Source organism: Pteronotus mesoamericanus, unplaced genomic scaffold (genome assembly GCF_021234165.1).
Source record: "Pteronotus mesoamericanus isolate MK-2021 breed Mesoamerican mustached bat unplaced genomic scaffold, CSHL_Meso_final contig_130, whole genome shotgun sequence".
Lineage (NCBI taxonomy): Eukaryota > Metazoa > Chordata > Mammalia > Chiroptera > Mormoopidae > Pteronotus > Pteronotus mesoamericanus.
This window is the reverse complement of record NW_026555060.1, coordinates 25,264,682-25,279,714: the sequence shown is the minus strand read 5'-3', so window position 1 is coordinate 25,279,714 and position 15,033 is coordinate 25,264,682. Positions and strand designations below refer to the sequence as shown.

General features: G+C 45.9%; 1 protein-coding gene across 2 annotated transcripts in view; it reads right to left on the bottom strand.

Moving 5' to 3' along the window:
• The window catches only part of CAMK1D (calcium/calmodulin dependent protein kinase ID), a 396,613-nt gene that overhangs the window by 22,942 nt on the left and 358,638 nt on the right, over positions 1–15,033 (bottom strand). For both annotated transcript variants that reach the window (XM_054593597.1, XM_054593590.1), the window contains exon 6: positions 12,556–12,631. In XM_054593597.1, coding sequence (XP_054449572.1) covers positions 12,556–12,631 — 76 coding nt within the window. The remainder of the gene's footprint in view (positions 1–12,555; positions 12,632–15,033) is intronic.

Sequence of the window (15,033 nt, the reverse complement as noted above, 5' to 3'; positions counted from 1 at the left end):
CCCACAGTCAGTGTTGATCCAGCCAGTTCACCAGTCTCCACTACTCCCTATTACTCACGCCCAGCTGGACACGTTCACAGCATCTACCACCTGGAAAGTTGGTGACATTGAGTCATGGGCCACAAACGGTAGTGTGGAAAAGGCAACTTTTATGGTGAGGAGGGGCTGTAGCATTGTGTTAGGTGCTGCTGACTACAAGAACTGCAAAGGGAGTGAGCTCTGCTGACCTGGATGCCCAGGTGGGGGCGGGCTGTGTGCGTGCATGTGTGTGCGTGTATGTGCGTGTGTGTGTGATTTCCTCCTTGGCACCTGCTGCAGGAATTCAGGGGGCAGTGAGAAGCCCGAGTGGGTAATCAGGAGAGGCTCCTGGGAGGAGGTAGGACCTGTGCTATGATTCTAGCCTGGTGCCCATCAATCACCTGGGAAAAAACCTGAAGATGCCCTGCATCCTCCCCAAACTGAGTGAATCCGAATCTCTAAGGGCAGGGCCCAAGTATCTTTACTTTTGTTGTTAAAAACAACAACAACAACTTATATAGGAATTAATGCTCATAGTTAAGAAGTTCAAATACAGAAGAGCAGAAAAGTATAGGGAAATTTTCCTTCCTGACCCACATTCCCAGTCCTGCTATTAATTTCCTGTGAATGGTTTTCAGAAATTTTCTTGGCCTCTAAAGCATGGATGTATGTGTATGGGGTACGAGCATTCAAATTACCTGGAAGTTTAGCCTCGACTGGATGGCTGTATAGGAACAGCAAGTTCATTTTTTTGTATTCGTTTCGTTTCTTTCTGTTCCAGAAAGTCCCCAGCATGAACAAAAGTTATCCCTCTTCATGGGCCATATGCTTGATTTTTCTTAAGTTTCCACTGAGTATCAGCTGCCTGCCCTTTCCTGCCTTCTGACCCAGGGGACAGCACAGGACTGCCGCAGCCTCCCCCAGCTCTCCTGGGCTACACCTGCGTTCCCTGAGCACACCCCCTGGGTCCCCACTGAAGAGAGAGGACAAAAAGAAAAAAAAAGGTCTGCCAGGCAGTCCTCTGGCTGTGCCCACACGCTGACCAGGCATCGGCCATGGCGCAGGCTGGGATACAGTGCTGAATGAGACCATCGGAGCCCTACTCTCGTGGTGCTGACATTCTGCTTGGAGAGAGGGGCAACACTCAACATGAAACTTCAAAATAAAGAAGAAGTATAAAAATAGACAGGAAAGATAACGTGGAGCCGGTCATGGGAAGCCACTGCATTTCATCCTCACCAGAGAGCATCGCTGTCCACACACTGTTCCCTGTGCCTGGAGTGCTCCCAAAGCTCCGTGTGTGTGGTCCCTGTTCCGTGATGGCTTTCCTGACCCCCACCCTGGCCAGGGCAGGCACTTCCCCTCTGTGCTCCCCGCTGCCCAGGTGCCACCATTATGGCACCCACGTTGGCTGATATCTCCAACCCTCATCTCCTCTGTTAGGCTCTGAGCTCCCTGAGGGGGGCGGCAGTGTCTCATTCATTCCTGCAGTCCTGGGACTCAGCCCGGGGCATGCTCAGCAAAAATCTGCTGGGTGAATGAGTCCATAAATGCTTCTGTGTTTTAGGACGACCACCGGACCTGTTGGACCCCTCCCTGAACATTTCCCATTTGTTACATTGCACCTCAATCCCATCTCTTTCTTGGGTCCTCTTAAAAAATGTGAAAAAATTTTCACATTTTTGATGCAGCTCAGTTGATTGAGCATGGTCCTGCAAAGCAAAATGTTGCTGGTTTGATTTCCGGTCATGGCACATGCCTGGTTTGTGAGTTTGTCTATGGTTGGGGTGCATCTAAGAGGCAACTGGTTGATGTTTCTCTCTCACATAGACATTTCTCTCCCTCTCTTTCCCTCTCTCTAATAAAATAAATAAATATAATCTTTTTTAAAAATGTAAAAAAGGATTATTTCATGGTTATTACATTTATTTTCCCACCTTGATTCTGAGTTCCTGGAGAAAAGATTATGTCACAAACTGTATTTCTTCTGTATTTTTCATTAGCACTCAACAGTTTTCCATAAATGTTTGTTGATGGACTATTACTTGCTAAACGTGAAATAGTTACATGAAACAGTTATTCATGCGTGTGTGCATGCACACCGAACAGCACATACTAAAGTTGACTTAAGAAGTAAGGCACTTACTCTGAAAAGAGGTATTCAACTAAACTTTCCCAGGGGTTACAGTTTTTGCAGTGAGGTCTCCTAATTGCCATCAGCATCGCCTATAAGTGGCATCCTTCAAATCACACTGGAACAAGCACAGGTCTTCACCATGTATTCTCTGTGCTCACATCTGTCCGGGGCCCTGACGGCTCCCTCCGTGGGCCCACCTCCCTGATTCCCTCCCGCCAGCAGACGCCCGTGTGATGACACAGCTCACAAGGCTCCCCCACCCTCACTTGAACCTTCAAACCAGAAGCTGAAAAGGACGTCTGAAGAAGGACTTTGCAAAGTAGGGGAATGAGCACAGAATTTTATTCCAGGGTCCAGAAGTCATCATCTGGCCTAATCCCTCATGTAGGAAACTGGGAAATGAGTCCCAGAGAGATAAAGAGATGGTCTCAGGACCAAAGCTAATGCAGGTTTGGGCATCTATTGGCCCAGGACTCTCACTTAGAGAAACAAAAGCCACTCATCCAATTCTACAGGTTTTTACTGAGTGCCCATGTTACACCAAATGCTAGTCCTACAGCAATGAAGAAGACAGCCCCTGTCCTTGCTCCTCAGAGTCCAGCCAAACTTGAATAGGACAAGTGGAACCTTGACTTTTCTACAGAAACTATGCTGTGCGTGTCCTATAAAAGTTATTGACAATAGCCACCATCTGTTGAGCATTTATTGTGTTCCAGGCACTGAGCTACACAACTTATACATATTGTCTCACTGAATGCATGTTTATGAGGTAAATATTTCAATCTCCCATTTCCAGATGAGGAGATGCATGAGAGTTGAACAACTTGCTCATATTTAAGGGGTGGAACAAAATTTTAACTTTCCTCATCCAACTCCAGGGCCAAGTCATATTATTAACCTTTAAGCACCTCAGCCAGGTATGTCAATACAAAGATGGGGAAATACCACACATGATCTTTTCCTAAACCTGCCTCTGCAGTCAGGATATCTTTATATTTGATAAATTTGGACATGGTGCCAGAAACAAGGATACAAGAGCTTCCAAAGAAATCAAGAACAGCTCAGGGTCCTTGGAATCAGAAAATCAATACCTAATGTCTACGCTGCCTGCCTTTCAGAAAGACAGATGGGAGGAGAATGGCGAGCACCATCATAGCCCTGTCCATGGGAGAGAGCAGTGGAGAAAAATGGAGCTGAACCTATACCGAACCACAATCCAACATGAGTGCATCCGGTAGCCTTCGTTCAGCACGCAGCTCCACTGTAGAGCTGCGGGGGGATGTAAAGGACAGAAGATCTCAATCTTGTGGGCCTCTGTGGGAACAGGCAGAAATCCCGGCATGCCTCAGTGACCCAGTGTAACTGGGTAATCAAGCAATTTATGTAAGTGAAGTTTATTTTATTTCTTTTAAATTTTATGTACTTATTTTTAGATAGAGGGGAAGGGAGAGAGAAAGAGAGGGAGAGAAACATCAGTGTGTAGTTTCTCCTCACACATCCCCCACTGAGAACCAGGCCCACAACCCAGGCATGTGCCCTGACTGGGAATTGAACCAGTGACCCTTTGGTTCTCAGGCCCGTGCTCAATCCACTGAGCCACAGCAGCCAGGGCTGTAAGTGCATTTTCTAAATACCTGTGATGCCTTTCTTAAGTGCCAAAACTTATTTTAACTATTTATACGAAAAGGAGTTAAGTGCCATGGTTCACACTGACAATTGAATGATCATCAAAAATGGCCATCCAGAATTTGCCGTTTTAATCTAATTGGGTGGAAGGGCTCTGAAGGAGGAGAGAGAGTGATTTTTCAAGGAAAGGTCTGTTCTCTGAGGGCTGACACTGACTTTGCTTTCAGAGAGGTTTCATGGCACGGTCTCCTCAGCCTGGGCTGTGGAGAAACAAAGTCCTCGATGCAGCAACCACTGGTTAAGTGACCTTGGGGAAATGATATATCCAATCTCAGTCGGTTTCTTTTGTGAAATAAGGAAAAGAATGCCCACTTTACAAGAAGATATTATAATACAGATAACATGCCACCTAATAATGCATATTATATATAAAACAAGTGCAGAGACAGATGGGTAGAGAGATGGATAGAGGGTATAACACATGAAAGTGCCTGGCAGTTAGCAAACATTAAATGCCTGCTCCCTCACCCTTGACCATGCCGCCGACTGCATCTCATCCCCTTCAGGGACCTTCAGCTGCAATATTCTCACGGGGGATACTGCTTCCCATCAGGAAGAACGATATGATGGGGAGACAGGAGGAGATGAGCCTCGAGGACATGGCCTAATCTCCTACAGGCTAAATGGGAGAATGAAGCTGCATTATTGTCAGGTTCTGCGCAAAGTCTCAGGCTTATCTATTAATGACCATACATTCTGACCTAAAACTCTAACCTGCTATAGAAGGGAGAGAGAGTGGTGCTGCCTCTGGCCATTATTTTGGGCACTGTGTTACGGATATGAGGACAGAATGTACTGGAGACCTGCATTTGAGCTTTGATCTCTGTGTGTCAACATATCCAAGCACTGAGCCTAGAAGCCCTCAATTCTAGCAATAGCTCACGATTCCCTGAGAACATTTACTCAAAGGTATATTTGTGAAGAAAGAGTAATTTTTATGCAATTAGACCAGGGTACCATGAAAAGGACAGAAATAACAAAACTCTCTATATATTGCAAACTAGGTAAACCACATAAAGGCCAGACCAGGCCCAAAGAGACTCTGAAAAACATTCACAAAATCAATCAGATCTGGGCATTCCTCCTTTGGAAACTGGAGTCCGATCGATACGCAACAACTCTGGGCAGCACCGTCTGTCCTTCTTGACACTTTGGTAGGTAGTCAAGCATTTGTTTAATGAATGTCTGGGGCCTGTGCTAAGGAATCTGAGTTTTATTCCTCTTACTCTGGATAATACAACAGACTTTGAAAAATAATAAAATAAAGCAAAGCCTTTTAAGCTGAGAAGTCTCTTGTGCTTAGCTGCAAGGCTCACTCATTGAGTAAAGCAGGTTTCAGCACATTCCTCGGGCTTATGGACCAGAATGGCCAGTGAGACCCGAGTTATTACAAAAGTGTCATCCAATCACGTCAGCAACCACACCATTGACTAGGTGTGCTCCAGAGCTTTCTCCTCACATACTGGGAAGCCATCAGGGAATGGTTCCCACATGAAAACCACACACAGGCAGATGTCAGCTAAGTGCTGTTGACGAAAATGCAATGGATAAGTGTCCCATGTCAGCCCCTAAGATTTGGACAATATCCTCAAAGCAGAGAATGAGTAAGCAGATCGAGAAAAGATCAAGGGGAGAAAGGAAAGAAATACTGAAGGAGAAAAAGGAAACACATTCCTTAGAAAGTCTATACACAACTGCAGTGGAAGCCTGGGGGCCAGGAAGGGAGTGGAGGAAGAACAAACAGTTCCCCAAGTGTGAGAAGTTAGCAGCATACCCTGCTTGGACTAAAACAGTTAAAACCAGATTCCGCACACAGTACAGGGTTAGACTAGATAATACATTGTCCAAACCTGCTGTGTGTGATCCATGGTCCCACTTCCAAGTGAATCACTTTTTGATTCTTGCATTAGCCAAACAGACAGCACCTCTGGGCAGCCTGGGGGATGAGCACAGAGGTGCCAGGCCTCCTGCTGTGGGTGAAACGTGTCTGGAGGAAGTTCAGACAGACCTCTCTCAGCTCTGCTCATGCTACCAGTGGCACGGAGGGCACAGCGGGGAAGGGAGGGGGCGAGGGGGGGTGGAGGAGTGAGGAGAGCTTCCAACCACCAGGAATGTTGCGTTAGGAAAAACACAGCAAACTTTCAGCAGCTAAAATTAGTTCTCACGAGTGATGTATTTCATGCTGAAGCCCCGAGGGGCGCCGATATCCAGTCTGGAGGTGATTAACATGAGCGCTAACTGATGATTCCGAACTGGGCAGACTTCCAATTTGACTTTTGCTTCTAGATGTTGCTTTCTTGGTTGTTGGGCTCTTTCTCTCTCCCTCCCTTCCCTGCAGCTTCCTTCCGTTCATCTCTCTCTGTCTTGATCTGGTTGGTAAGCAATTCAGAGTCTGTGCAGACTAACATGTGCATTTGGGAAATGCCTTGGTACCTCCATCCTGTTGGCCTTGGTCTTCAATTGTACTTTTCACTGATGCCCGGGTCCGGTCACAGCCCCACAGGGTACCCCTGAGGATGATCAGAAGACAAGGCCCTCGAGCACGGCCAGGGAATCAGAAGCCAGAGAGTGCTCTCCGGCGCCGTCCAGCCCGGGCCCGGACTCGTGGCTCACCATGCTATTGGGCCCTGAGCCACGCGCTTCTGGTCCACCCTCAGTAAGTTCTCCCACCACCCTCATGAGTGTTTCCTGACTTGCTGGTGTGAAGTGGAACTTTTTCCCTTCCCACCTCCTTATCTGTTCCTCTTAGCCACAATCCTAGGTCAGACTAAGTGGTCTGAATGCACAGTTTTGCCCCGTACCGCCTGGTGAGCTGGCCATTCCCTTGTCTGTGCACTTTTTGGGTCTTCTCACTCTCCATGCCCTCCCTCCCTCCCACCTCTGGGCTGTTGTGGTGCATTTCAGAGGACAAATAGTTAAAAATAATAAGGCCTCTTTTGATTCTTGCGTTGGCTCAGCAGGTCACTAGTGAATTAACAATCTGATAATTCAGAGAATTATATTTTTCCCATCACCAAGTTTTAGGTAGCAAGTGTTCACAGCTAGATCAATTCTTCCAAGTTATATTTTTAAAATCATGTTTAGGATGAATTGGTATATCTTTCCTCGAACACAGCAAGAACATCCTATCCTTAGACAATTGAGTGTTGAATGATAAACCATCCATCTCCCTGCACAATGGCTCTGCAAGACAGTCCTTCAAGACTCAGTTCCCTGTTGCCCGTCCTGTGCAGCCTTCCTCTAAGCGGGACAGTTTGTGGCTCTGCCCTGGGAACTCTCCCAGCTCCTGCCTCCCATCTTAGCGACAACCAGCAAAGACTGGATTGTAATTTATCTGTTTACTGACTGTCGCCTCTGGCAGACAGAGGCGACTCCAAGGCTGGGAAGGTAATGAATCCATCTCTGCAGCTCCATCACATTGCCTGACACATATTAGGCTCAATAAATGTTAGTTAAGGGAGTGTCGATCCCCTGCCTTCCCTTTTCCAGGCTAAATACCCTGCAGCATTTAGCTGCTACTTAAAGGAGAGTTTCCAGGAGAGGTTGCTGAGATGTACAGAGGAGAGTAGAGGGGGTGAAAAGTTGCTCCATCTGGCCTGAAGCCACCCCACTCAGAGGATAAAAGTGATGCAGATGAGATATTTCCCTGCCGCTTCTCCCTCCGGGTGCCCTTTCCACCCACGGGTCTCTGCTAAGACAGAGTCACAGAAACTGGTGGAGTCCACCTTCTCTGAAGTGACTGGCAGGAAGTTGCTCCTACTATCATCTAAAACTCAGACTTTTTTTAATCTCAATTGCACGCTTGTAAAATTCCCTCCGTCACCACTGTGCATACCTCTGCACCCTCTTTTTGAAACCAAAGGTGTTTTATGTTTGACTGTTTTCCAAGGGGTTAGAGGGGAACCCGCTGTGAACAGACACCTAATAAAGTCTTTCTCTCGAAGCAGGGGAGAGAGGATCACAGGCCCACGAACGAAGCTGAAATCTGGTCAAGCAACCCTTGTGTCTGAGACTAAAGCTAAGAAAAGGCATTAGCCACCAACAGGGTCCACTCAGTACAGAGGATGGAGGGAAGATGAGGCACCTTTCTGAACGCCTTTGGAAAGCAGCCACACTAAAATGCAGTCAGTGAGATAAAATCTGTAAACCCAGAATGATAACAATCCATCAATCAATGCCTGCTGAAATAAAAACGATGAAGTGAGAATAAGAAAGGAGCAGGGTGCTGGCCAGTCTCTAAGGCAGGAGAAAGGAGAGGGAGGTGTAAGAGCTGATCAGCATGTGGCCACTCTGACCAGCCAAGAGGAACAGCTGGGCCGCTTAACAGCAGTACCTTTCGGTGAGAGGGTGACGAGGAGACCACTACAGGCTTCACGAAAACAGCTAAGGCCACCCGACTCCCCTGCTCTGGTTCCTTGTGCTTAAAGGAGGCTTCTGGTTTTAATTTGCTTTCTCACGGAGCATTTTCTATCAGGCAGAGAACATGCTAGGGCGATGACATGCATCTCCAATTACCTTGCAGGACACAAATCTTATTTCGATTTAGTGAATTGACACTCCAGTTGTTTTTTTCAAACCTCTGTTGAGTCTGGCTAGTATGAATCAATTCACTGGGAGTGACTGAGCAAGATGAATAAACATGTAATTTAGTTTCTAAACTTCTAAAGCCAAAGTCCAGACCACAGGCCCATGGTTGTTTGAATGAGGCAATGTGCCCCACTTCGCAAAGCTATGAATATAACAAGGTGATTACTGCCTGCTGGCAATACCAGTTAATTATTCGTATTAGTGTTAACACTCCTCATATCGATAGTGGTAACGACTATTATAACATCTGAGGTTTGCTTACTTCCCTGGGCTCAGTAATTACACCACATTCTCTCCTACTGAAGCTGGGTTCATGTTCTTCTCCCGGGACATATGTCTCTATAAAAGAGGCAGCTGTCAGTGTGGGAGAGCAACGGTGACTACCTTGATGAAGATCACCCTTTGACTTAGAAAATGGGCATAGCACGAAGTTCAGGCATTCTTAGTTTCACTCTTAGCAAAAGTAATTATTCTGTGTATACTGGCCAGTCAGTCAACATTTATGTGGCCTAGTTTTAAAAAGTGAACAATATAGCCCTGACGGGTATAGCTCAGTTGGTTGGGCACTGTCCCACAGGGCAAAGGATCCTAGGATCGAGTCCCAGTCAGGGCACATGCCTAGGTTGCGGGTTCAGTCCCAGGTCAGGGTGTGTATGAGAGGCAATCAATAAATGTTTCTCTCTTCCATCGATGTTTCTCTCCTGCATCAATGTTTCTCTCCCTCTCTTTCTCCCTCCCTTCCCCTCTCTTAAATAAATATTTACAAAAAATTGAACATAAGAGGTCAGTCAAAAAATAAGGGGATTATCATAATATTTTGCCTGAAGTTTCTTCTAGGCAAAAAGGTCAGCGGTCACAGCATGGGTAAGTGCCTTCGGTGTCATGGCATGGACACTCTGACCATCCCGCCTGCCCTAACCTTCTAATACCTGCCCTCCTTAAGGCCTTCCTCAGTTTTCGCATCAGTAAAAGTTCACCGCCCTTCTCCATAGCATGTTGTATTCCTGAGCATAACTTAGGCAAGTGATTGTTAAATTATCTCTTGAAGTTGTGAGAAGAAATGCCGCCAACATGCAATCCCAAAATCCAGTTGGGCCAATGAAATGCCAATTGCATTTTGGGTGGAGAAATTTATTTCCTTGGAACTTGCTGTCTTGGTCAACCCCCCCCCCCCCATTAGGCTGGACACTGACGTGTTCATCGGGGTGTCTAGAAGACTCCATGTTCAGTCCTTCCCAGTAGCTTCAGCTCTGCAGGCAAAGATGTTTTTGTAAGTCCTGACCCCCAAAGGGAGATCCTGGCAGGATAAGGACCCATCAAGTGTGCTTTAAAAAATGAGTATCCCTGACAGGAAAAAAATATTCCTTCTTCCAAATGATGGATAACATAGAAATGGAGATCATCAAAGAACCAATTTATCAAGTAGCTGCACCGGCAAAAGGAAGAATGTTTTCATGGCATGCAGAGAGGAGAAAATGGGGTGCCGCGACCGGTCACAGCACCTTTGCTGCAATCTAATACCTCAGTGGGACAGGTCTGTCAAATGAAAATGCACTCCAAGTAACCTGCAGAGGCTAACCTCCTTCCATGGCAGGTGATACGAAGAATGAGGAGGCCTGCATGGGTCCTGCTGGGATGCCTGGCTCCCCCTGGGGGCTGAGTGCTGGTCCCGGCCTCCTCGGCAGCCTTGCCCATCATCATCCGATGAAGGATGGGAATGGGGGACCAGGCACAGTGGGTCTGCGGGGAGTAGCAGGAGTCTGAGACTGACATCCACAAGTTCTAACTTCTAACACCTGTTCAACCCCGAGCCAGGTTTGTGCCAGGAACACCAACCCAGGCCATCAGCCTTTAACAGGGTACTGACATCAGTCCTTGAACATGCCTCAGGCACCCTGTTCCAGTGCCTGCATCTCTTCCCTGGTCAGAGAGCTCTCTTCCCTCCCCTTCTAGACATACCAAGAATGGTGCCTCTTCCTTCCTGAATGACTGTCCTCAGTGGTGCTTCATCCCAGGAACTTTGGCACCGGTACACAAGTCTCCCTGCATGTCACTACAATTCTTGTCCCCTGCCCCATGTACCTTGTTAGTACTCTGATGAGAGACATCATGTCTTTGTCATCTTGATATCTTTAGCACTTAGCACAGTGCCTGGAATAGGGAAGATATTCAAGAAATGCTAGTTGCTGACACTGATAATGATAAATGCAAGGCTAGTGGTCCTCCAAGCATAGCCACATTATGTAGCAAACTATGTCTAGCATATGGCCCATCATTCAAGGATCTGAACATCTTGGAAGGTATGACTGAGATGTCCAAAGTCCCTTCTCTGCACAAGACTCTCGAAGTTCCAGAAGGACCCAAGGAAAAGAGAAGGCCAGGCTGCCATTTTGAAGGCTGACACAGTCATGAAATCAACTGAGACTAAGTCCCGGAGCGAAGCTAGTAATGACCAGGTAACTAGCAAGTTTATACTTAAAATAGAAATTTAAAAATACATTCTGTTTCTTTGCTTAATACTAAAATCAAATCCAGTCAAATATTGCATTTTACACCGTAATTATAAGGATTTGGATGTAGTACTGTTCAAATCATACCCACATCCATATGCCAGTATCTTTACCTTAGACCTCTGACCTCTGTGTGTGCATACACCAGTCCATGGATATCCCAAAGGGGTCTCAAGTTTAACATGCTCAAAATGAAATTCTTGATCTTATCTACCTCCCCAAACCTGTTCTTCCACTACCCCCTATTCTTTTATCTTAGCCATCTACAAAAGCTGCCCAGTTTAATGAATGCCATAAAAAGATCATTTTCTCCCCAGGTAATGAGACATAAGGGGGAAGTATGTATGTGTGTGTGTGTGTGGGGGGGGTGTTCCCAGCATTCCCTGTGGATGCCACATATAGTCAGACCTTTCTCCAATCACAGTACCCTACTGATCACAGTCTCGCTGTGTGGGTTCTGTCTGCTAGGGACGTTCTCTTTCTTGGGGACAATGAGGAGGAAAAATTGATTTCCTATCAACTACAGAAACCAGTTAACATAAATCCACCCTAAAAGTATGTTTGATAATAAGTGTTGGAGAAGAAAATTGTAACTTAAAAATAACTTTACAGTGGACTTAAGCAAGATAAAGTATAACAATAAAAACCAAAATTGATCATCCTGAAAAAATAACCGCAACAAGCCTATTGACCTAGGACTGCATTTCCTGGATAGTGGAGATTAGTCATCTGAGCAGAAATGAGAAACCCAAAGGTTAAATTTTGGTTTTCATCACAATTTTTTTCCTCATTGTGGCACATGAAAAGATGCTCAGCATCATTAACCATAACAGAAATGCAAACAAACCCACAGTGAGATAACACTTCACACCTCTGAGGATGGCTATTATCAGAAAATGGAAAATAACAAGTGCTGACAAGGATGTGGAGAAATTAGAACCCTTGTGCATTGCTGTTGGGAATGTAAAATGGTGCAGCTGCTGTGGGAAACAGCATGGAGGTTCCTCAAAAAGTTAACCAGAGAATCACCATCTGACCCAGCAGCCCCACCTCTGGGTACCCAGCCAAAGGCACTGACAGCAGGACTCACACAGGCATTCGTGTTCACAGCGACATCATTCGCAAGAGCCAAAAGTAGAAACCAAGTGTCCAGTGATGGATAAATGGATAAATAAGATGTGGTATATATACAAAATGGAATATTATTCGGCCTCAAAAAATAAACTAAAACTGACACAGGCTACAACATGAATAAGCCTTAAGGACATTGTGCTAAGTGAAATAAGCTAGTCACGGAAGGAGAAATACTGTGTGATTCCTCTTACGTGAGGAACCTACAGTAGTCAAATACATAAAGAAAGTAGAATGGTGGCCGCTGGGGGTGGGAGGAAGGGATATGGCGACGGAGTGTTCAATGGGGGTCCGAGTTCCCCTTTGGGAAGATGAAAAAGTTCTGGAGGTAGATGGTGGTGATGGTTGCCCAACAATGTGAATGTGCTTAATACTACTGAGCTATGTTCTTTAAAGTGGTTAAAATAGTAAATATTGTGTTATGTCTATTTTGCCACAATATTAAAAAAAGGGACAAAAGAAGCCAAGGTGGCAAGCAATACTTACAAGATATAGGCAATCACCCCGATGGACCAGCAGTCAACAGCTTTGCTGTAAGGTTTCTGGGCGAGGACCTCGGGAGCTGTGGAATGACAAAGGACAGACACAAGCCTGACAATTTAAACGTCCGATACATAAGGCATTTTTTAGGTTTGCTTTTTTTCTTTCTCAGTCTGCTACTTGGGCTGACCTATCTGTGACTCCAAAAATTGAGTAGAGATACAGGGTCCATCAGAAGTAAGGCCTGCTTGAGTGTGGTTGGTAAGGGTCTGTGAGTGTTTCGCACGAGATAGACAGTAATTTGAACACTTAACCTAAAATGTCATAAAATGTGCTTGGGTGTGATATTGTTATATTACAGAATTACATGCTTATGACTGTGTAATAAAAGATTTTGTAATAAAAAAGAGGCGTTATTTGTGCTGGACCCTGTATACGATCTGTTTTATTTGTTGGTTTTTCTAACAAGAAAAAAATGAGGGCACGTGCACGAATGCGCATGGGTGTAACTAGAGATTATCAATCAAACTCAATAAACCAATACATCATTCGACAGATACTTAATAGGTGACTATTTTACATCAGTGTTGTGCTAAGCACTATAGTTCAGACCAAACTGAGTCGGAGAATGGTACCTTCTGTTTGGGGCCTGGGGTGTGGCTTCCCCTCAAATCAATTCCATTCAAGGAGGCATCTCTGCCCCCCTGTAGGGCCTTTCTAGGTGCTGTGGGGACACCAATGGGAAGCCCCTCCCTCTGCCTCTATGCGGCTTACAATCCAGTCGAGGTCAGACCTAAAATCCGGTCTTTGGGAATTCTGCATTAGGCCTGCTCTTAGTCCATTCTCTAAGGTTCTGGATGGGTTATCTGCCAGTATGGGCATTTCATTTTCTCACTGGTGAAACAGGAAAGATGCTATTCCACCTCACTTCCTTGGTTCTAACCTACTATTCATCAGGAGTCATCCATCCCAGGAACTGGGCTTATTTTGTACTATTCCCACACTTTCTATTCCTGTTCCTGGGGCAACAGTCCAGCATTGCACACCCACCTGGTGTCTGGCACCCAGCAGTGCCTACCGTACATATCTGTGCAAAGAGTAAATAGATACAAGAAAAGACAGCAAATGTTCTTCACAAACAAAATCTCCTTTTTACCCAAATACATCTGCTTGAGGTGTCTCTAGCATAGACTTTCCCAAAAATTAAGAGGGTAGAGAAACCAAAAATAACTGTCGCTTACAAGGCACTCATAGGCTGAACTGTGTGTTGTCTGGGTTTGGATGCGTTGCCTCACTTATCCCCGCTGAAGTTGAGGGGAAGAGCTAAATTATCTTTACCATCATTGTCCCCAAGTTATAGGTGAGGGCACAGAAAGGACTGAGAGGTCAATGGCTTGCCCACAGCATCCAGCAGGAAAACACACCACCTTCCTCTCAGAGAAACTCAACCCAAATGAAGTGCCTGCCATGGTCGGTGTCTTATCCTAGTGACTCATGAACATTTTCTACTGTAATCCTGTCTGCAACTCTCACAATTACACTTATCTGCACCAGACAGAGTGAAAAGAGAGCCTCAGACAAGTTTATTTTCCGACATTACACAGCAGCTACGGGCCAGTCAGCCTCACCCTTGCCCTGGCTCTTTCTGCCAGAATGTGCTGATTGTTAAGGTCAGAGTTTCTTCTACAGTCTGTAGGAAAACTCCCTGTGCAGAAAAACTAACAGCAAAATCCTCTTTCATTCTGGGGAAGATAAATCTTCCTGAGCAAGAACAGGGAAGTACACAAGCTATTGTGGAGTCTTTCTAGCTATGATGGCGAAAAACACAATCCGCAGGTAATCCCAAATCTAATTTTAGATTTTAGCCCCAATTCCTCCACACTTCTGATGAGACTTTTTCTTTTTTAACAGGAGCAAAATAAATAAATGTGTGCATTCTTTCCTTGCAATGTTCATCCCGAACACAGTAGCACAAGGAGAGATGGAACTACAAAGCAAGGGAACTTGCAAGCTGGGGAAGTGGCCCTTAGATAATTGGGAGCTGGCGGCATCGATACTTCCTTTTTCCCATAACTGTTAAGAGCATATTTCCCAGATGTTTCTATTATGGCAACTGACAAGAGGGAGCTGTTTACCACAGTAAATGTCTCGTTGATTTAGGAGGTGCGCTCTCCCTGAGCGGATGTCCTAGTCTGAGTGGCCGCACGGGCCCAGGTGGTGGGAGGTGACTGCATTTCTCTGTGGCCTGATAAAAAATTCAGAAGAGTCAGAGAAGGCTCACAGAGCGACATATGACCCGCCTTCATCTCCTGGCAGAACTGACGGCAGATGTCATGAACCCACAGCCAAGCTGGAGGGCAGAGGCCTGGCCCCATGTCACAGTGTCTGCCAGGCTCTGTAGGAAGAGGGAGCGCAGCCTGGCCCAGACACTCCACAGAACCAGATGTCAAAGACCCCAGAGGCACAAGAACTCTGCACAGGATT